General features: G+C 37.8%; 1 protein-coding gene and 1 pseudogene across 11 annotated transcripts in view; one reads left to right on the top strand and one right to left on the bottom strand.

Moving 5' to 3' along the window:
• The window catches only part of STAU2 (staufen double-stranded RNA binding protein 2), a 332823-nt gene that overhangs the window by 76311 nt on the left and 233427 nt on the right, over window positions 1-23085 (top strand). For 10 of the 11 annotated variants that reach the window (XM_050802287.1, XM_050802289.1, XM_050802291.1 and 7 more), the window contains one exon: window positions 224-359. The exons of the other annotated variant lie outside the window; for it this stretch is intronic. In XM_050802287.1, the coding sequence (XP_050658244.1) occupies window positions 224-359 (136 nt within the window). The remainder of the gene's footprint in view (window positions 1-223; window positions 360-23085) is intronic. 11 annotated transcript variants of the gene reach the window in all.
• LOC126961554 (homeobox protein VENTX-like) overlaps window positions 19932-23085 on the bottom strand; it is a 30833-nt pseudogene continuing 27679 nt past the window's right edge.

The raw sequence follows: 23085 nt of genomic DNA on the forward strand, positions 1-23085 counted from the left end.
GTCATTAATGTACAGAAAACATTGCAAAATCCCAAGATTTTATTAGAAGCAATATTCTTGTTTTTTTACTTTGTTTATGCAGTTCCTTAGAAAATCATACACGTGGTCCATCCGTTCGTACCTTCTTCCATGGTAATTAAGCGTAGTATAAATATAACTTGCATGTTTTATTGTGAAGATATTTCACTTGTGTGCCTTTAATGTTTTTTTTTTTTTTAAACAGGCAGTATAACTCCAACTGTGGAACTGAATGGGCTTGCTATGAAAAGGGGAGAGCCTGCCATCTACAGGCCATTAGATCCAAAGCCATTCCCAAATTATAGAGCTAATTACAACTTTCGGGGCATGTACAATCAGAGGTTTGTATGTCTTTTTTGGTTTTGTTCTTAATTATTATGCATGTTGTAAAAGTTTCTCAAACTCAAAAGAATATTTTCATTGTAAATCTAATTGACCTTGGGCATTTTGCATGGAATTTAGATAAAGCAGGTTCACAAGGAATATTTAAAGTAATAACTTTAAAAAAACCCAGTTTTCAGGAACTAGGTTTTTTTTTGTTTTTTTTTTTTTCCCCTACCCCTACAAACGTAAAATATCTGAAGGAACTAGTTTTTATTGTGTCATGAGGGCCCTGTATTTGTTGCAGGGAAGACCAAGTCTTAAAGTCATTTCACAGTTTATAGTGTTGACTTCCCAGTTGACTTTCTCATTCATTTACCAAGCAGAGCTCAGTTTTTTTCTTGATTTGTCTAAATACATTAATGAACATGAATGTTTGTAATTTATAGGGAAAAAAGAAAAAATGTAAATAATGTAATCCCAGAATTTGCTACCTTTTATATTTTCATGTACTTTACATTCTTTTTTCTTTGCATTTAAATATATTTAACTAAGTTGAAGTTGTCCTTTATATGCAATTTTTGTAGTACTTTATGAAGGTGTGATAGACATACAGTAAAATGTACAAATCTTAAGTATACCTCTTGATGACTTTATTTTATTTATGTATATATGTATTTATACTTTGTTTGATGACTTTTTACATACATATATCCTCATGTGATCACCACTCAGATCAAGAGACAGAATGTTCCCATCACCTCTGAGTGTTTCCTCAGACCTCTTTGTCCTTGGCACACCCTTCTCCCAGAAATAATCACTATTTTATTATCATCGACTAGTTTTTGCCTGTTGATGAACTTTTTATAACTAGACTTATACAGTATTTATGTGCGTCTGGCTTCTTTTACTTTGTATAATGATTTTCTTGTTTTGGGATTCATCTATGTCGCTTATATCTGGGTTTTGCCCTTTTTTATTGCTGGATAGTGTACTTTGTATGGATATATCATAATTTGTGTATCTTGTATATGTAATACAGTACTCTCTTTTCACTTAATATAGTGGCCATTTGTCAAATATTTAAGAATTTTTTTCTTTTTTCTTTTTTTTCTTTTTTGAGACAGAGTCTTACTCTGTCACCCAGGCTGGAGTACAGTGGTGTGATCTTGGCTCACTGCACCTTCTGCCTCCCTGGTTCAAGTGATTCTTGTGTGTCAGCCTCCCAAGCCGCTGGGATTACAGGCACATGCCACCATGCCTGGCTGATTTTTGTATTTTAGTAGATATGGGGTTTCACTATGTTGGCCAGGCTGGTCTTGAACTTCTGACCTCAAGTGATCTGTCTGCCTCGCGCTTCCAAAGTGCTGGGGTTACAGGCGTTAGCCCCTGTGCCTGGCATAAAATATTTTTGATGGCTACATAATGCTTCATATGGCTTCATAAGTTATATAAATGTATGCCTATTTTTTTATCTAGGTTGTTCATGGCCCCCCACCCCCACTTTTTTTGTGTGTATGTGTGAGACGGAGTCTTGCTCTGTCGCCCAGGCTGGAGTGCAGTGGCGCAATCTTGGCTCACTGCAAGCTCTGCCTCCCAGGTTTACGCCATTCTCCTCCCTCAGCCTCCTGAGTAGCTGGGACTACAGGCACCCGCCACCACGCCTGGCTAATTTTTTGTATTTTTAGTAGAGACAGGGTTTCACCATGTTAACCAGGATGGTCTTGATCTCCTGACCTCATGATCCTCCCACCTCAGCCTCCCAAAGTGCTGGGATTACAGGCGTGAGCCACCGCGCCCGGCCTCATGCCCCCTTTTTTGTTAAGATTGCTGCAGTAAATAATCATTATGTAAATCTTTGTTCACGTCACTGATTATTTCCTTCCTTATATTACTATAAGGGGAATATTCTTTAAAAAGAATAAAGCATTGCCCAATTTCACTAAAGTTCGTACTAATTTCTTACAGTATGTGAGAATGCTTATTCTATTCTGACAACACTGAGTTAAAAAGGTTTTTGTCTTCTTTGATAGTTAAAAAGTAGTTTTTGTTTGTTTGTTTGTTTTTTGAGATGAAGTCTCACTCTGTCACCCAGGCTGGAGTGCCACGGCCCGGTCTCAGCTCACTGCAACCTCCGCCTCCTGGGTTTAAGTGATTTCTGGCTAATTTTTGTATTTTTAGTAGAAACGGGGTTTTACCATGTTAGCAAGGCTGATCTCAAACTCCTGACCTCAAGTAATCGTCTCTTTTGGCCTCTCAAAATGTTAGGATTGTAGGCATGAGGCACCGCACCCGGCCATCAAGTAGTAGTTTTTAAAATTCAATTTTATTGATTACTAGTGAGGCTGAACAGTTTTATTTAGATATTTGTTAGTTATTTATCCTTTTTGATTTGTCTATTTTAATTGCTAATTTTTATTCCATTGCTTCACCAGCTTTCAAATGTTTATGTATTGAGGATGTTAACCTTCAGTCTGTTTTATTTGTTGTAATTTTCCTACTTTAAAAAATTTGGCTTTTAATTGTGTATTTGTTTTTAATATCCTATAGTTTTAAAATTTTATGTGGTCTAATCTATTGTTTTTTCTTTATTTCTCTCACTTCTTTTATGCCTCAGAAATTCTTTCCTACATTTGATCAGATATTTGCTGATGCTTTTGTTATGGTTTTGTGTATTTACTGATATAACGTAGGTATGTAGAGAAAATATTTATTGAGTCTATAAATAATCTGATACTTTTTGGTTTCTTGCTTGCTAGGGGAAAAATTAGCTTTAATTGTATCCGTTTAAAACTTAGTCCTACTCAATTGTAAATAGTTCCTTTAAATATTGTTTAGGTTATCTAAGAAGAATTTGCACACTGTATTGGACTTCTGCCCTTCCCTTTTCCTCTCAGGTATGCCTGGGGGAGCTTTCTGTATGCTAGGAAGTGAGAGGCACCTGTATACCTCACCTCTGTAGAGGCATCTTGTGTTGTCCTTTAGTTCCTCTCTTCTTTGTGGTCATGTCCTTTGTCCACCAGGCATGGAAACTTGCAGTTGGTGGTGTCTAGTGCGTTTTTTCTCCCTCAGGTAATGCTTCCAGAGTGTATCTACCATCTTCTCCTTGCTAACTGGCCTAAACCCCCAGCTTTTCTTGGCTTCTTTGGTATATTTCATTCTCTCCTGTAACATCTCTGCTTCTAATTGTGATGCATCCAATGGCAGGCTTCCCAGCCCTCAGCTCAGTGTCCATACCATATAGGAGGCACAAAGGACCACACATTTCTCTTGTAGTTGTTTTATTTTCTCTTTCTCTGTATAATATACCCATTGCCTTTATGTTCAGTCTGAGGTTCCCCAATGTAAATAAATAAAGCTAGTTGCCCACTTCAGCACAATAGATATCTTTAGTCACCTGAGTAAGGAACACTTCGGCTATTGTATACTTATTTTATTGCTAATGTACTCTAGTAAATAGATTTATGAGAGTATTACATCTTTATATTTGTTGTATTTGATATCTGTGGTCCTTTGTTGAAATTTTGCTACAGTTCTGACTAGTGAATTTATTACTTTTAAATGGAAATAAACTACTTTTATTACTTCTAAATCTATTACTTTTAAAAAGTCTGGTGCTAAAGCAATGAAAAGTCAGACACTAATCCCTGTCCTTATGGAGCTCATGTTCTTGTAGGGGAGGTAGTCAGTCAATAAGAAGTGGTTAGTCACTGAGAAGGTTGCTTTTGATAAAGACCTCAAAGGAAGAGAGAGAAAAAGCAGTGTGAATTCTGAGAGAGAGAGAGAGAAAGGGAAAGTATTCCAGGCTCAAGAAATAGCAAGTACAAAGCCCCTGCAGTAGGAGTATGCCTGGCATGACCTCAAGAGGCTAGTGTGGCTTGATCAGAGTGAACCAAGGGAGAGAGGAGTTAGTATGTGAAATTAGACAGGGATCATGTGGTTTTGATTTTCTTTTTTTCTTTTCTAGATTTTCTGTTAAGAATGTTGGCATTTTTTCTTTGTTGGCAGTTTCTAGTTCCAAGATCTAATTCTTATGGTTGTCTGAGGGGTACAGTAATTTTATTTATGACTTCTCCAAAGTAATAAATAACGGGCGTGCCTTAGGCCATTCCATGAATAGATAATGTGGACTTTCCCTTCAATTTTTTGGAGTGTCTTTATGATTTTCTGCAGATCACAAAAAAGGGTAAAAAGAATATCAGAAAGTACTAGTAAGCTACCAAGCCATGTTTCAACTGAAAAGCTCTTTCTGTTCACAAAAGTGCAGACCTAACCGTTACTCAGTAGGCTGTTAAACCATGATTTCTCATATGACCTTAATTTATAGATGACAACACTTGATTGGATTACGGGGACTCTGGAGCCAAAGATCCAAGGAGACGCTCTTCTCCTTGTCAGAACCCAGATTAATCATTAGCTTCTTAAGGCAGGGAATGAAAGGTGAAGTCCAAGAAACAGGTATCATTTAGAGGGATTTTTGAAAAGGTCCTTTTATTTTCTACTTAAAGTAACATTAAGCAAAATTAGGTATTACCAATGCTGTTTTTCCCCGTCTTCTTCACTGATGCGGTTTCTCCACTTGAACTCATTCAAAGGCCTAAGAAGAACTGAATTTTTCTTTTTTTAATGACGAGTGGAGAAAAAAGCATTTATCCATGAGCAAACTCTGTAGATACAACTTGGATTCTGAAGTACCTGTCTCCTTTTATTATGCCCAAGATGTTTTACAATAATTACAGCCGGTTATGTATTTTTCTTTATCATTTGAGGTACTTTTCACTAACAGATATATTATAAAGCAGAAAACATATCAAAATTCATTTGACAAAGACAAGGTAAAGTTTGGAGAACACTTTGTGCTTTTGTTCTCCCATCTTTCTTATAACATTTATGTACAGTAGAGAAATAGAATGGCTGAAATTAGACAATTTTTCAATTTTGTATATTCACAGATGAAAAAAGTATTATTGCTTGGCAAATGACCAGAATGACAGACCAACAGGTCAAGTGGCCCCTTGATCTGCTGGTGCAGATTTCCAAAGGGCCACAACTCAAACTAGGTTATGTGAAAATGGGAATTTTTGACCTACGTAACTGGGATATCTCTTGGGGAGATATTCAGGCATGGTTGGATGTAGGACTTTAGTGTTGTTCTTCCTCATTTTCTATTTCTCTCTTTCTAGTTCTTGTTTCTTTTTTTCTCTACATTGTTTTCAAATAAGCCAATTCCCATTTGCTGTACTTCATACACTATATAGTCTGTAGACTTGTACTGAAGAAGGTGCAGTTTTTGGTTTCTGTTTTTTTTTTTTGATAGTCATTAGAAAAGTCCCCCCAGACACTTTGGAGTAAACTGTCCATCCTGGAATTACTCATTCAAACTCGGTTGGGGGTAGGGAGATACTTTACTTTAGCCAAGCCTGGGTTATATGTCCAACCTGGAGAAACAGGTTAGCCCCATCCTAACCACTCTGCAGGGTACAATTATTTTATGGAGTGGTTCCTCAAAAGCAAAGATTTTGAGAGAAAATTATTTCCATTAGTCAGAACATTTAGTTCAGTTCCTAGTTCTGATGCTTTTAGTTAAGTGATCTTGCACAAGGCTCTGGACCTCCATTAATTTCCTCATTTGCAAAACAGAGATAGTAATAGCAAATGAAGGACTTCCGTGAGGTGATCTTCATTCAGCAGACATTTATTGCATGCCTACTCATTGCCACATGTTGTGTTTGAGTAGAGACTTTGAGGAAAGACAGGCAGTCTAATAGACTAAGTTTAGTAGAAGAGGAAAACAAAAGAAAGAATGATAGATGTGCCCTGATGGTGCTATGGAAGCATTAGAAAGGAACTAAGCACCCCACCCGGATTGGGGCACCAAAGAAGCCTTCCAGGAGGAATGAACTGAATCTTTAAGGTTAACTAGGATTTAGCCAGGTGAGGAGGGCAAGGAAAAGTAATATAGATTTTGGGAACAAAGGCTAGGAATCCTGAGAAGTTTAGTTCATTCATGGACTTACAAGCAGTTTGGTAAGTCTGGAATGAGAAGAGTGAAGTCTAGGCAGGGCCCCGATTTGAATGTCCTGAAGTGCCCATGCCACGTGGTTTGGATTTTATTCTGAAGGTGATTGGGAGCCATTGAAGGATTTTAAGCTGAGGGATAAAATAATTGGATATATGTTTTAGGAATATTGCTTTGGCAGTATGTGGAAAGTAGGTTGGACTGGTTGAAACTTGAAGGGATAAAGAATTACAAAGATGTTGTGGTAATTCAGGCATAATGTGATGCAGGCCTGGAGTAGTAAAGATGGAGAGGAAGGGACAGTGTCTATAGATATTTAGAAGGTAGACTTGATTGCATTTGGGGCATTAAGGATAACCTCAGATATTTGGATGACTAGTAATACTGTTCACCACAAGAGTAGTTGGGGCAGGTTTTTGGAAAGATGAAGAGTTTAATTTACACTATGTTGCATTTAAATTGCCTATGAAGTATTTAGGAGTCATTTTATCACTCTTTATGGCCATGATGAAGGGTAGCAAAGATTATCTTTAATTTTGAAGACTTGTTGGAAGTAGATGTGGCAAGAGGTAGTAGAACATCTAGAGCTTTCAGAATAGGTTTGTGTAATATATCTTAAGAAAATGGCAGTTTAGGATTCAACCCAAGTTTGAGTGACCCATCGGCTCTTTGTTCATTGAAGATGTATCCTTTCTTCCCCAAAGAGTTTGTTTTTTTGTTAACACTCAGTTTGGAACAATTTTATGGTATACACCTTCATTAGATGTGTTTAGTATATTTTGTGTCAAGGTTGCCTTTTGCTAGTGTATCCAGTTCTTGGTCCAATTTCTTATAGCTAGGTTGGTCAAGTTATTTTCTTTTAACATATGTTGAGTCATAGCAAGTTAAACAAGAATAAAATAATTTGGACTATTTTGCCTAAAAGTTACTTGTTTCTATGGCCAGAGTTAGACACTTACTTAAGGCTTCTTGGTTTTTCCTTATACCTCTGTGAAATAAATCTGTGAGACATGGAAATAATTTTACAGATAGTGATTGTTATCAGTGGAAATTCGATAGGGTGAAAGAAACTTTTGAAGCATCCAAATGGACTTTATTGCATTATGTTAATTATCAGTAAAATTAATAGCCAAGATTCTGATTTATGAAAACAGCTTGTATATTATATTTCAGTTTATGTTATATGGGCTGATGATTTGTTGCTAAGTATTGTGATGTTGGTGTGCTATTTAAAATTCTGAGGTCATTCAAACTTTGAATATAAGATTTTTCACTCATTTGTAATGCCCTCTTAAAAAGCATATTGGAAAGCAGAACAGTTGATGTTGAATATTCAGTTGTCCCCTTGTATCCCTGGGTTCTGTATCCATGGGCTCAGCATTCGTGGATCCAGCCAATTGTGGATTGAAAATATTCAGGAAAAAAAGGGTGGTTGCACCTGTATTGAACATGTACAGACTTTTTTTTTCTTGTTATTATTTCCTAAACAATGCAGTGTCACTACTATTTTCATAGCATTTACATTGTATTAGATATTATAAGTAATCTAGAGATGATTGAAAGTATATGGGAGGATGTGCATAGGTTATACACAAATACTACCACACCTTTTTATATCAGGGACTTGAGCAACCGTGGATTTTGGTAGCTGTAGGGGGTAGGGATGAAGGTCCTGAAACCAATTCCCCACAGAAACCTAGGGATGACTGGATTTGTACCAGCAGTGATGCGAACAGTTACAAACCTACAGTTCTGGTTTCTGCCACCAGATGGTGCTTGTATACTGATCAAACAACATGCAGACTGGGTGAGCTCACTTTGGTTACTATTCCAAGGCCATTAAATTAGAGGTTAAACCATATGAAACTGCCAATATTTGACATTTCTTTGACCTACAAATATGTCAGTTTCATATGTTCAACCTAATAGGAAAAAGTCATCCAAGTATACAACATTAAATTCTCTTGGATAAGTGAAGTAAGCATAAGGTGGTGAAAAACCCAATTTGTTTCAATAGATATAGAACTTTGCCTTTTGTATAGCACATCCCTTGGTTTGGGGAATATATTCTTTTCTCTTTTGTCATATGCTTTAACATGGAATGTGTGTTAGAACTCTTAAACTGATACTACTTCATGTAGATATCACTTTATAGATGTAGAACTGAAAGATAGGCAGCAAGATACTTTTTAAAATCCTTATATATTTTAAAATAGTGTTAAATTATTAACATTAATGTTAAATTAGGATCTTTTTATTTGGGAGAAATTAACCTAAACCCATAACAAAGACGCATTAAAAATAAATTGTCTTTTTAAAACTTTCATAAACCAGAGAAGAAAATTTGAACAAGTTACCAAAGCAAGGATGAGGAAGAGCGAACTTAAGATCAGTATCCCCCATGATCACAGATATAAAAATTATTATTATTATTATTTTGAGACAGTCTTGCTCTGTTGCCCAGGCTGGAGTATAGTGGCGTGATCTTGGCTCACTGCAACCATTGCTTCCCGAGTTCGTGATTCTTGTGCCTCATCTTCCTGAGTAGCTGGGACTACAGGTGCGTGCCACCACACCTGGCTAATTTTTTGCATTTTTAGTAGAGGCAGGATTTCAGCATATTGCCCAGTCTGGTCTTGACCTCCAGACCTCAAATGATCTGCCCGCCTCGTCCTCCCAAAGTGCTGGGATTACAGGCATGAGCCACCATGCCCAGCCAGATAAAAATTGTAACAAAATATTAGCAAATTAAATTCAGCCAAATTTAAATAACATTATGATTAAATGAAGTTTATTCTAGGAAAGCAAGATGAGTTTAGTATTTAGTAATCAAAGTAATTAACCCAATTAATAGAATAAAGGAGAATAACCATATGAGTATCTCATTAGGTTCAGAAAAAGCATTTGACAGAAGTCAGTGCTCATTAATGATGTAGACTAGCAAACTAGGAACAGAAGAGAACTTTCTTAATTTGATAAAGGGCTTCTTCAAACAACCTCTAGGTAACATTATGCTCTATAGTGAAAGACTGAATACTTGTAAGATCAGGAACAAGGCAGTAATACACACTGTTATAACTTCTGTTCAACATTATACTTGAGGACTGGTATGGCTCATGCCTGTAATCCCAGCACTTTGGGAGGTCAAGGCGGGCAGATTACTTCAGCTCCGGAGTTTGAGACGAGCCTGGGCAACACGACCAAACCCCATCTCTGTTGGTGTGTGCCTGTAGTCCCAGCTACTTGGGAGGGTGAGGTGGGAGGATTGCCTGGGCCTGGGAGGTCAAGGCTTCAGTGAGCTGTGATCACCACTGCATTCCAGCCTCAGCAACACAGTGAGACCCCGCCTCAAAAAAACAACAAAGAACCCCATGTTATACTTGAGTTCTATCAAGTGCAACAGTAAGAAGAAACAGATGGGGGAATATTGGAATCGGAGATATAAAACTGTTGTCTTAGACACCATGATTCTGCATGTAGAAAATATTAAATCGAAACTACTGAGAAGCTACTGAAAAAATGAGTTTAGTAAGGCCACAAGTTGCAAGGTTAGTATACAAAAATCAGTGGTATTTCTGCTAAATAGTAATGAGCAGTTGGGGAATTAAATAGCATGAAAACATCATATTCAATTTAATAAAATAGGTACACAACTTGTATACTGAAGGCTATAAAATATTGCTTAAATTAAAGAAGACTCTATTATTTAAGATTTCAGTTCTCCCAAAGTTAATGTGGAGATGCAATGCAATTGTAATCAAAATCATAGTAGGGTTTTTTTTTTTTTTTTTTGATAAAATTAAGGTAGTGCTGACATTTGGAGATGCAAAGGACCTGCAGCAGCCAAAACAATTTTGAAAAGAAAACAAAATTGGCTGGCCCACACTACCTGACTTAAAGATTTGCTATAAAGCTACAATAATCAAGACAACAGAAAATTGACATAAGGACAGATATATGGATCAGTGGAACAGAATAATATAGCAGTTGGCAAACTATAGCCCATGGGTCACATCTGGCTTGTCTGTTTTTGTATGACTTGCAAACCAAGTAATGTTTTTTACATTTGCAAATGGTTGGAAAAACATCAAAAGTAAGATGATATTTTATAACACATGACATTTAAATGAAATTTTAGTGTGTGTCAGTAAAGTTTCATTGGAACACAGCCACAGTCACTTGCTTATGTATTGTATGTACTTGCTTATTTATAGTCTGCTTTGGTGTTACAACAGCAGAGTCAAATAGATGTGATAGATCATATGGCCTGCAAAGCCCAAAATATTTTATATCTGGCCGTTTACAGAAGTTTGCTGATCTCTGGAATATGGAAGCAAGAAATAGATCAGTCCACATACGGTCATTTAATTTTTTCAAAATTAATTCCAGTGAAGGTGCTAATGGGGAAAGGATACTCTTTCCAACAAATAATAGTAAAATAATTGACCTTTCAGACAGAAAAAAAAAAAAAAAAAAAGAACCTGGGCCGGGCGCAGTGGCTCATGCCTGTAATCACAGCACTTTGGGAGGCCAAGGCAGGTGGATCACCTGAGGTCGGGAGTTCGAGACCATCCTAACCAACATGGAGACACCCTGTCTCTACTAAAAGTACAAAATTAGCTTGGCATGGTGGCGCATGCCTGTAACGCCAGCTACTCGGGAGGCTGAGGCAGGAGAATTGCTTGAACCCGGGAGGCGGAGGTTGTGGTGAGCTGAGATTGCGCCATTGCACTCCAGCCTAGCAACAGGAGTGAAACTTCATCTAAAAAACAAACAAAAACAAAAACAAAAAAACCTGAACCTTGACTTCACATCATAGACAAAAATAAATCAGAAATGGGCCTTAGACCTATATGTAAAAGTTAAAGTGAAATTTCCGGAAGAAAATACTTTGCTACTTTGGAAATAAACAAAGATTTCTTAGAACACAAAAAGCATGGATCATGCAAAAATTGAGAAATTACATGTCATCAAAATGTAAACTTCTGGTACTTGAAAGACACTTTACAAAATGAAAAAGCAAGACATGTATTAGAAGGAAACATTTGTAATACATATATTTGAAAGAGGACTTCAGAATATATAAAGGAATACCTCCAACTCATTAATAAGACAAAACTGGACAATATTTTTGAATAGACAATAAAGAAGAGATAAGAATGGCTAATAAACACATGAAGAGATGCTCAAAGTGATTAGTCATCAGGGAAATGCAAATTAAAACCATAGCTAAAGTCTAAAAAGACTGACAACACCTAGTGTCATGGTGGGGCAACTGGAAGTCTCATACATTGCTGCTGGGGATATAAAATGGTACAGGCACCTTGTCAGAGTTTATTCGGTTCTTATGAAGTTAAGCATGTAGTACTTATCTTACCACCCAGCAAATTCCATGTGGTATTTACCTAAGATAAATGAAAATATATGGCCATTCAAAGGCTTGTACATGAATGTTTGTAGCATTTTTCTTTATAATAGCCCCAAATTGGAAACAACCCAAATATCTACCACTAGGTAAATGGTTACACTGTAACGTAACAATGACTTGGAATACTATTCAGCAGCAAAACTTGTGATTCATCCAATGATATGCATGAATCTCAGAAACTATGCTGAGCAAAAGAAGACAGGACAGATACATAGTGTAGATACTGTAAGATTCTATTTTTGTGGAATTCTAGAATAGGCAAAACTAATCCATAGTGACAGAAGGACGTTCTTTGATTGCCTAGATTTGGGGGGTGGGAATTTCCTATACAAGGAAACTTTTGGGAGTGATAGAAATGTTCTGTATTTTCATTTTGGTGATTGTTAATATGAGTGTATGTCAAAATTCATCCAACTATGAGCCTAAAATAGGCACATTTCATTAAATGTAAATTTTACCTCAATAACATTGATTTAAAGAATACATTTTGTAATCCTCCATTTTCTTTGAGGCTAAAAATATTTATAAGAAAGCGCCAGATTTTTGCTTCTGAAGCATTTGGCCAAAAACATTGTAAATGTTTTTCTAGAGGCTAAAATAATATTTACCTTATAGGGTGTTTGAGGACAGAATGATAGGCTGGTTCAGGTGCTTAGCTTCTGCCTTTGTGCACTAATTGTTGTTATAATTGTTAGCCTTTATTGCATTTTAACTTGTTTCATTACAAGTACAAACTCTGGAGTTGGAATCATAGCTGTGTGGATTTGAGCAGGTTATTCAACTTCTAATTCTCAGTTAACTCACCTGTAAGTTAGGAGGATAAATAATGCTTCCTTACAGTATTGTTTTCAGGTTTTAATAAAGTAATTCAGTGACCATGCATGGCCCTTTACCTTACTTTACCATAGTGTTTTGAGTTCCTTTAATCTAAATATCAGTATATTTGTACTGGACGTTGTTACTGTGGGAAATTTAAAAGAATTTACGTCTGCTTAATTAAAAAAATTAATAAAATCAGGCGGTGATTCTGTTATTATTTCTGGGTATACGCTTTATAGAAGGAATGGCTGATTCTCTATTACATATGAATATTTTTGGCCCGTGTTAAAATTTAGTTGACCCTGGAATAATACTGCCACTGTAACCCAGAGAATCATTTCTCCCTTAGAAAACTGTGCATTTATATAAGGAGTCATTAAGTTAGGATTTAAATGTGAGCTTTGGAAAATCTGTGGCCTTTGTGTAATTATATGCAGCATTTTATACACATACCTCTTCTGCCTTGTCTAGCTTGATAGCCATTCATTTTATCTTTGGTCTTTCAGCTTTCTTAACGTTCATTCCCAAGGAATATCTAGTCCGTTTTCTTGCCACAGAGTTAGTATTCAAGTACTAATAACTTGGTAATACATTTACCATGATAGAACTTCAGGACTCCATGCTCCTTTGTTCTGCTTTTAGAGGCAGCCAGGCAGGCCCAGGGATCACCACTTAATTTTGGATTAGAGACTGTGTAAAATACCTGTGTGTGTGTTAAATACAATTTTTTTTTTCCCGAGCCGGTGTCTCGCTGTGTCGCCCAGGCTGGAGTGCAATGACACGATCTTAGCTCACTGCAACCTTTGCCTCCCAGGTTCAAGCGATTCTCCTGCCTCAGCCTCCTGAGTAGCTGGGATTACAGGCACGCACCACTGTGCCCAGCTAATTTTTGTGTTTTTAGTAGAGACAGGGTTTCACCATGTTGGTCAGGCTGGTCTCAAACTCCTGACCTTGTGATCCGCCGACTTTGGCCTCCCAAAGTGCTGGTATTACAGGATATGTCACAAAAGGTTTAACATTTTTCATATCCCCTTTAAACAAAAAAAGCATAAGTCAACAGAGCCAATTGTTAATTTTAAAAGTGTTTTCACAACAAGGGGTCTATCTTTCTAGTCCTAAAGTTATTTAAAAAACTGAACAACTTTTATCTAGAATGGGTGAAATAAATAGCATTCTCTATTCTTTTATTTGAGGCTAATTTTATTAATCTATTGCTCAAGCTCTGAAAAACAAATACAATACTTGGTTTATTTTGTGTTTGAAGCAATGCTGTCTCACAAATATCTTTATTTTCTGTTCAGTTGAGCAAAATCTTGCTTAACAATGCTTATTTACTTGTGTTTAAAAAAACTGGGTACAATGACAGTTTAAATTATGAAGCTCTTTTTTTTTTGAGACGGAATTTCACTCTTGTTGCCCAGGCTGGAGTGCAGTGGCGCGATCTTAGCTAACTGCAACCTTCACCTCCCGGGTTCAAGCAATTCTCCTGCCTCAGCCTCTTGAATAGCTGGGACAATAGGCATGCGCCACCACGCCAGACTAATTTTGTATTTTTAGTAGAGACAGGTTTCTCCATGTTGGTCAGGCTGGTCTTGAACTCCCCACCTCAGGTGATCCACCTGCCTCGGCCTCCCAAAGTGCTGGGATTATAGGCGTGAGCCACTAAGCCTGGCTGTGAAGTTCTTTTTAATATGTCATGTGACATATAAATACGTGGGCTTTCAGTATTCAGAATTCTGAAAGATTTATATAGGTTGCCAGTCATTGCTCTAAAAATTTTGAAATTTTTGAAGTTTTTTTTTCTGCTTTGTTTTGGAGGGTTCCTTTATACATCAAAAAACAATGTTACCCACCAGCTGTTTCTCCTTAATACTCAATCACTTTTTATGCATTTTCTTCAAATACTGATTTTCAGTAAAGGTTTTGTGAAGTTTTAGTGTCCATTGGATTTAGAAAGAAATTTAAGTATGGTGGTTTTTTTTTCGTTGCTGTTTTTTTTTTTTTGAGATGGAGTTTCGCTCTGTCACCCAGGCTGGAGTAGAGTGGCTTGATCTCATCTCACTGCAACCTCCGCCTCCTGGGTTCAAGCGATTCTTCTGCCTCAGCCTCTGGAGTAGCCGGGACTACAGGCACGTGCCACCATGCCCAGCTAATTTTTGCATTTTTAGTAGAGACGGGGTTTCACCATGTTGGCCAGGCTGGTCTTAAACTCCTGACCTTGTGACTCACCTGCCTCGGGCTCCCAAAGTGCTGGGATTACAGGCATGAGCCACCATGCCCAGCCTAAGTATGGTTTTTAAAACAAATTTGCTTTGACTATTAATGAGGGTTTATGTTACATGTTTATAGAAGTTTCTGCAATAACATAATTTCTTGGAAATGTAATATTGTGTCTAATAAATTCTGGGTAAGATTTTGGGTGATCATCAAATAGGCCATGTTCCAAACTTTGTTTTTATGTTGGTTACTGGAAACTTAGAATGTATTTTCTCATAGAATCATTATGATAAATGGTGGTGAACTTCCCAAGGTAATTTTTTTTTTAAAATTGAGATGGAGTCTTGCTTTGTCATCCAGGCTGGAGTGCAGTAGCACGATCTTTGCTCACTGCAACCTCCCCTAACTGGGTTCAAGAGATTCTCATGCCTCATCCTCCCGAGTGGCTGGGACTACAGGCATGGGCCACCACACCCGGCTAATTTTTATTTTTTTTTAGTAGCGACGGGGTTTTACCACGTTGGTCAGGCTGGTCTCAAACTCCTGACATCAGGTGATTTGCCCACCTCGGCCTCCAAAAGTGCTGGGAATAAAGGTGTGAGCCACAGTGCCTAGCCCCCCAAGATACTTCTTAAAACCCCATGTTACTGAGTGTGACTATTGTACCTTTTAAATTGTTTTTGTTTTTGTTTTTGTTTTGAGATGGAGTCTTGCTCTGTCACCAGGCTGGAGTGCAGTGGTGCAGTCTTGGCTCACTACAACCTCCGCCTCCTGGGTTCAAGCGATTCTTGTGCCTCAGCTTCCCGAGTAGCTGGGATTACAGGTGTGCGCCACTGCACCCAGGTAATTTTTGTATTTTTAGTAGAGACTCACCATTTTGGCCTGGCTGGTCTTGAACTCCTGACCCCAGGTGATCTGCCTGCCTCGGCCTCCCAAAATACTGGGATTACAGGCATGAACCACTGCACCTGGCCTCTGAATTCTTTTTAGCAAATGAAGTTGTCATTGACACCTAAACCTGGTAAAGACAGAACAGAAAAGGAAGTTGCAATCTAATACCAGTATAAATATAGAAGAAAAAAGTGAGCAAATAAAATCTGATGCAAAATTAGTAATATTATATGCCTTCTAAAAATTTATGTTGAATTTAATTCATTTATTTGAATACTTTTATTACTATAACTATTGAAAGTTATGAATTCTCCTTTGACCATTGTTTTCCATTTGTACTATAGTTTCTGCTATGTAGTATTTTCGTTATTCTTTCAGTATTGTTTTTCCAGTTTGTGTTTTCAGGAGATTGAGACCATTCTGGCTAACATGGTGGTGAAACCTTGTCTCTACTAAAAATACAAAAAAAATTAGCCAGGCATGGTGGCGGGTGCCTGTAGTGCCAGCTACTCGGGAGGCTGAGGCAGAAGAATGGTGTGAACCCAGGAGTCGGAGCTTGCAGTGAGCTGAGATCCCGCCACTGCACTCCAGCCTGGGTAACAGAGCGACACTCTGTCTCAAAAAAAAAAAAAATAATAATAATAAAAAGAAATAAAAAAATTATGTATTAACATTTATAATATTTGTTTCATTATCTGCTAATAATTGCAATAATTGCTCATTGCACAAAATATTTTTTAACTTACATGGAAATATGATCTATAATTTTAATTAATATGTCTATTTTTGTTTCATAGAATTATGGTAGAATGAGAAATAAAAGACTTCTAGTTATAAAATATGAAATTAGGATAAAATTATTTGGAGAGAGTGCAGTAAAATGCAAGTTAAACAAGATACAGCTGGTGTAAAATTTCTGTTGTATTTAACAGAATTTATGTATTTTTTAAGTAGATTTAAGGATGGATGTCAGCTTGCTTTGATAGTTCAGTTTCTTTGGATACACTTAAAAGAGTGACATAATTTTATTTTAAGATGTAAATATTTACAGTAAATTAGAAACTACATCTTTTGCAAGTACTTAATGAATTTTTTTAAATGTGAATTAAAACTTTAGCTATAAGAAGAAATATGCAAGAATATGTGTAATTTTCTAAATTTTTTTTGTGGGGTACGAGCATTCAAATTTGAACACTACTGCCATAGATTTATTTGAAAAAGAAGCTAAATTAGATATGGCTATTGCAGAATGCAGAGGAGGTGAACATTTTTATCCTGATTTACACATGCATAGGCAAATATGGTAGTTTAAGAAATGGCTTGATAATTAAAAGAGTTCTTTCTTTCTTTCTTTTTTTTTTGAGACAGTCTTGTTCTGTCACCTAGGCTGGAGTACAGTGGCACGATCATGGCTCAGTGCAGCCATGACCTTCTGGGCTCAAGTGGTCCTTCCACCTCAGCCTCTCTAGTAGTTGGGACACCATGATGTCTGGCTAATTTTTTATTTTTTGTAGAGATGGGGTCTCACTATGTTGCTCAGGCTGGTCTCAAACTCCTGGGCTCAAACAATCCTCCTGGCTTGGCCTCCCAATGTGTTGGGATTACAGGGGTCGGCCAGCTTGCCTGGACAGTTAAAAGGGTCTTGAGCTTGAACATAGCAGTCATAGTTAATTTTTTGAGCTCAGTTATACCAAAAATTGAAATCTTATTTTTCTTTTCTAGTATATAATGTAATCCTCCCATTTATAAAATAATAAAATTGTATTTATCACCTTACTAGTATGTATAGGTAAAAATATTTATCTTGAACCATTAGAGGGCAGCACAGTTTTATCTTTGGAATTAACTTTCACAACATGTAAATACTTTTGAGTCACAGGCTTAATATAAGCATGATTAAAATAAACTGTGAAATTTTAAGTTAAAATTAAAATATTTCATTTGGAATTTTTGTAATATAAAAAATGTGGTAGCAAGATAAAAGTAAGTCCTCCTCTTCTTTTTTCTCTCCCTTTCCTTCTTCCTAACCGTGTTAGAACTTTTACAAAGTTCAAAAGTTATACAACTTGATTCTAAACTTAATATTTACCTTGATTTTCAGATGAAGCATTACCTAAGTCAGTGTTGTATAAGATGTTCCATGGTAAAAGGGATTTGAAGACAAATTTTGGAAATGCTGCATACTGTATCTCTCTTAAAAATTCCTAAAGGTGTCATGAAGAAAACTATTTACCTAAGTGGTTCCCAGCCCTAACTGAACATCAGGCTTCCCTGGGCAGCTTTAAAAATTCTGATGCCCAGGCTTTATCTCAAGTAATTAAATCAGAATTTCTGGTTGCAGAGCTTGAACCCCAATGTTTTTTAAAACTTCCCCAGGTAATTCTATGTCCAGTCATGTAAATACTGGTCCCCACAACCTAAAACACATTACCCTCTATTAACATCAAAGATTATAAGATGGTTTAAATAGTCATAGAACTTTTGAAAGAAGTAAAGAAGAAGGTAAGAATTACAGTTAACCACACTCCTTAGGGACAATTGTTCCGGACAGCTAGCTTCCCCACATTGCTGAGGATTCACTTTTTTTTTGGAAACTAAAACTTTACTTAGTTCAGTAATTTTGGATAGAAATATTTCTAAAAGTTATGGCATATATTTTTTATATCCTTAAATAGAAAATGCCACAATTCTTAGCATAAAGAATCCTTCCTGTTGACTCATTGTCAGCCTTATAAACAATAAGTATTATCATAAGCCTCATGAGATATTTACGTGGTTTGTCCTTATACCAGATAATCCTAGACATCTGTTTCTAGAGTACTCAAGTGTGCTTTTAGTTACTTTCCAAATCATTCTTGGCAGTCAGATTGTCATCTTATTTCTTGTTTTTGTTAGTGTACCTTTGCATATTGCTTCCTCCTTTCTTTAATGCTTTTCAATTGCTATTATCTTGAAAACTGGTATTATAGTTTGAATTTGGGGCAAAGTAAGAGTAGCAGGGCTTTAATTAAGCCCTAAGATGCCCCCTTAAGTGTGGAGTACATTGAGTTTTATCTAGTTGGTGGATTTTTTTTACTTCAGAATTCATTTTATTCTATCATATATTTTGCTAAGAATCTGCCTTTTGAGTAGTATGAAGTGGCCAGATAGTTCAATATCTGGTTTGGTGAATATCTATATGCATATATGTATGTGTAAGTGTGTTACACATATATATTTAATGACATGAAATACTTTGGTTGTTTGGGATTGGACACAAGTAACAGCTTTTTTTTTTTTTTTTTTTTGAGACGGAGTCTTGCTCTGTCACCCAGGCTGGAGTGCAATGGCGCAATCTCCGCTCACTGCAACTTCCGCCTCCCAGGTTCAAGCGATTCTCCTGCCTCAGCCTTCCGAGTAGCTGGTATTACAGGCGCCTGCCAGCACGCCTGCCAGCACCCCCGCCAGCACGCCCGGCTAAGTTTTTTTTTGTATTTTTAGTAGAGACGGTTTTTCACTATGTTAGCCAGGCTGGTCTTGAACTCCTGACCTCATGATCTGCCTGCCTTGGCCTCCCAAAGTGCTGGGATTACAAGCGTGAGCCACCGCGCCTGGCCAGAAATAACAGTTTTAATAAATTTCAAATCACTTTCTTGTATGTTAAAGGAAACAGAAAGGGTTCATTTGTGCATGGTTTAGTCTTTCTTTTGAATGTGGAAGTTCTTCTTTGTGTGTTTAAAAAAAATTAAAAAGTGAAACATTTTCCAAAATGAGGAGATTTGCTAGTAAGTAATGCATATGTCTATGAAATTATCTGCCTGATAATTTTATTTATATGATTTCTTTTTTTTTCCCCCTTCCAATCCTTCATGGTTTTCTTTTTTACACACAAAGCTTACAACCTTTATTTTTCCAACTGGAAAACCAGTTTTTCCAACATTTAAAAAAAAAAATTATCCTTTTATCATATGCTGAAAGCCCTACTCATAACAAGCCCACTTCTGCGTTTGACTCTGTACACTGACCCTTCATTTACTTCCCAAACCGACCCTTTTGGTAACTTTCGGTGAAGAGGTGGCTTTAATAAATATATTCTCCAGAAATCTCGAGAACCTTTGCTTGAGTCAGGATGAGAGGTGCCACCACAGTGTAAACAGAACAGCTGAGTCCTCCGGGTAGGCGCCAGGTGCGATCTGCACAGACCACGTGTATGGGAGGCCTGGAGTCAGAGGCATTTCCTCAAAATGCGTCCCCTGTCTCCAGCAGAGCACACCAGGCCCCAGGGTCCCGTGGACAGGGCTGGTCCCAGCGTATGCATGCCACTTCCTGGGCTTTGCAGGGTGGTAGGCCAGAGGCTGCCCTCAGCAGGAAGCCCACTCAGAGGCCAGGGCCTCTTGTTCCACTTGGCAGAGATCCCAGAAGGAGCCAGGGGGCAGCATCGGAACCTGGGGCCCAGGTAGTGGTGCCTAAGGGCACAGCAGCCGCAGGCCATTGGCAAGGCCAGAAGACGGTGAGTGGGAAGCCGGGGGTGTGTGGAGTGACCCCCGAGAAGGGGCTGTTCAGCTGGGAGTCCTGCATTTGCCGTTTGTGTTTTATCCGGCGATTTTGAAACCAGGTTTTTATCTGGACCTCTGACAGCTGCATCTCCCTGGCCAGCCTCTTCCGCTGCAGAGGGCCCAGGTACTGGTCTTGCCGGAAGACGCCCTCCAAGGCGCGGACCTGCTCCATGGTGAAGACTGTGGGGACGCCAGGGAGCCCGCCAGGTGTTTGGCCCTTTACCCAGCCACGGTCCTCTCCGACGGAGGCAGGTTTGAGGACCTAGCCTCTGTGATGCTGACGGCCTGAGGGGGCTCCTAGGAGCCGGATGCCTGACCTGGGCCGGGGAGGCTCCTCAGGGAGACGTTGGCAGGCCTGGGGGTGTGGGTCGGTCCTGAGCAGCTGTTTTGGGAGAGCCAGTCCACGGAGCCAAAGCTAGAGGGCTGCTGCCGCCACGAGGTGGGGAGGAGGAGGGACGTATGGCGGTCAGGTGGGCCCGAGGGAAGGCCAGGCGGGGCTGGCCAGGGGCAGGATCCACTATTTATATAATTTCTACAAAGGTGTTCTTTCATTGACTTGATGTTTTTGCTTGGCATTGTTCTATTCCTTCATTTAGAGTCCTTACATATATATTTTTTCTGTTCTATTATTGCCCTTTATTTTTAGAGTCTCTTCTTGGAAAACTTTCTTTTGGAACTTTTGATTTCTAGGTGTAACAACTTCTGTTCACTGATTTGACGAAAAAAAGAAATAGGATTGCACAGTATTTTTCTTTAGAAGGAAGAAACCCGCCCTTTTTGTGAGTTGTAGATCAAAAGTCAACAGAGAAATGTTGGTTCCACATTAAAAATTTCCTAATACGTATTACTGTCTGATGTATAAGTAGCAAATATTCTACCTTTAATAGTGTTTAGTTAGAGATGGGGGTTATCATTTGTAAGGAATATTAAAGAGAACTTTCTTTCTTTGGTTTGATATAGATGAGTGACTTGTAAAACATTTTTGTCTCTGACCTGTGCTAAGGAATTTTTAAAAATAATATGACCCAGTACATAAATACCTACATCCACACAGATATACATTTTTACAAATATCACTAAAACAAAAGATTTATGAAGCAGTAATACCCTTAACATCTGTATTATACTCTAATATTTTCTGTTTTATTAGAAATTATAGTTGTGGGCTGGGTGCGGTGGCTCACGCCTGTAATCCCAACACTTTGGGAGGCCGCAGCAGGTGGATCATGAGCTCAGGAGATCGAGACCATCCTGGCTAACATGGTGAAACCCCATCTCTACTAAAAATACAAAAAATTAGCTGGGCATGGTGCCAGGCGCCTGTTGTCCCAGCTACTTGGGAGGCTGAGGCAGGAGAATGGCCAGAACCCAGGAGGCGGAGCTTGCAGTGAGCCAAGATCCTGCCACTGCACTCCAGCCTGGGCAACAGAGCGAGACTCCCTCTCAAAAAAAAAAAAAAAAAAAAAATAGTTGTGGTTTATTAAATTTATTACATGACCTGTTAATGGGTCATAGTTTATACTTTAAAAAATATTTATCTAAATGACTTCCAAGGTTTCATCCAACAGAAGATTCTATGTTACCATGACTCCATGCTCTCATAGAGAATCAAAGCTCATCATAGAGCAGCTGGGAGCATGTTAAATTAGAAATGATAATAGAAATTCTCCCAAGACATCTGGATATTCAGTTATCCCCAACATATCTAGAAGTCCAGTGTCACCAGTTACTTAAAAAGTATAGAATCTTTGAATAAAATCTGTGATTTACTTAATACTGTTGTATCAGTGTTCAGTTTCCAGTTTTGACCAGTGTTAACTATGTTTTTGTCAGTTGCTAACATTAGGGAAAGCTAGATGAAGGGTGTATGGGAACTCTATACTGTCTTTGCACTATGTATATGTATATATATATAGTAGAAGACATATTTTAACTAATAAAATGTATAGAGCATCTTTGAGTAGTATGCTCTCAAAGATATCTAAAACCTTCTCAAAGATATCTAAAGTGTTTTGTTTGGAACTTTTGTTGTGATATATTGATGATAATATCATATAAACTGCACTGTCCCTCACAGTACATTTTAATATGACTTTTATGAGTAAGAGAAAGAAGTTTAGTGAGCTGTATTACAGTTGAGTTTATTAATCCTATTTGATGGTTACTTGACAGTTCCTTTTAGGAGTTTAGAACTAGGAGAAGAATTAGCAGAATAAATTCTTCAAAGAAGATACCAAATTACAGAGTGGGGTTGGTATTATCTTTTTTATAATTTCTATTGTGATGGGACAAATATAATGAGGAATAGGTGAGTATAGAAATAATTTCTAGAACATTGCAAAAGATCAGGGTCAGCAACCTGGAACTGATAATGGGTAGCAGTGTTAGTCAATTTAAATACAAATAGGATTCTTAAATGATAAGCAAGAATAATGATCTCTATGAAGTGATGAGATGCTAGAAAAACACCACTTATTGGCTATCAAAAAAATATTTTTAACTGACTGAGTTAGAAACAAGAATATGGGATGTGCAGAATGTTTGGAAATCTCGGTCTGTGTTTTGCATCTCTGAACTATTACACCATTGGACTAGTCTTTCTTGGCTTGATGCCTTTAGAAACTACATATTAGCTTCATCAAAAAACTCTTATTGGAGGCTGGCCTGGCAGCCCAGCACTTTGGGAGGCCAAGGTGGTAGGATTGCTTGAGGCCAGGAGTTTGAGACCAGTCTGGGCAACATAGCAAGACTTCGTCTCTAGAAAAAATTAAAAAATAAGTTGGGCATGTGGTGCAGGCCTGTAGTCCCAGCTACTGGGGAGGCTGAGGCAGAAGGAT

The sequence above is a fragment of the Macaca thibetana genome, chromosome 8 (genome assembly GCF_024542745.1).
Source record: "Macaca thibetana thibetana isolate TM-01 chromosome 8, ASM2454274v1, whole genome shotgun sequence".
Taxonomy (NCBI): domain Eukaryota; kingdom Metazoa; phylum Chordata; class Mammalia; order Primates; family Cercopithecidae; genus Macaca; species Macaca thibetana.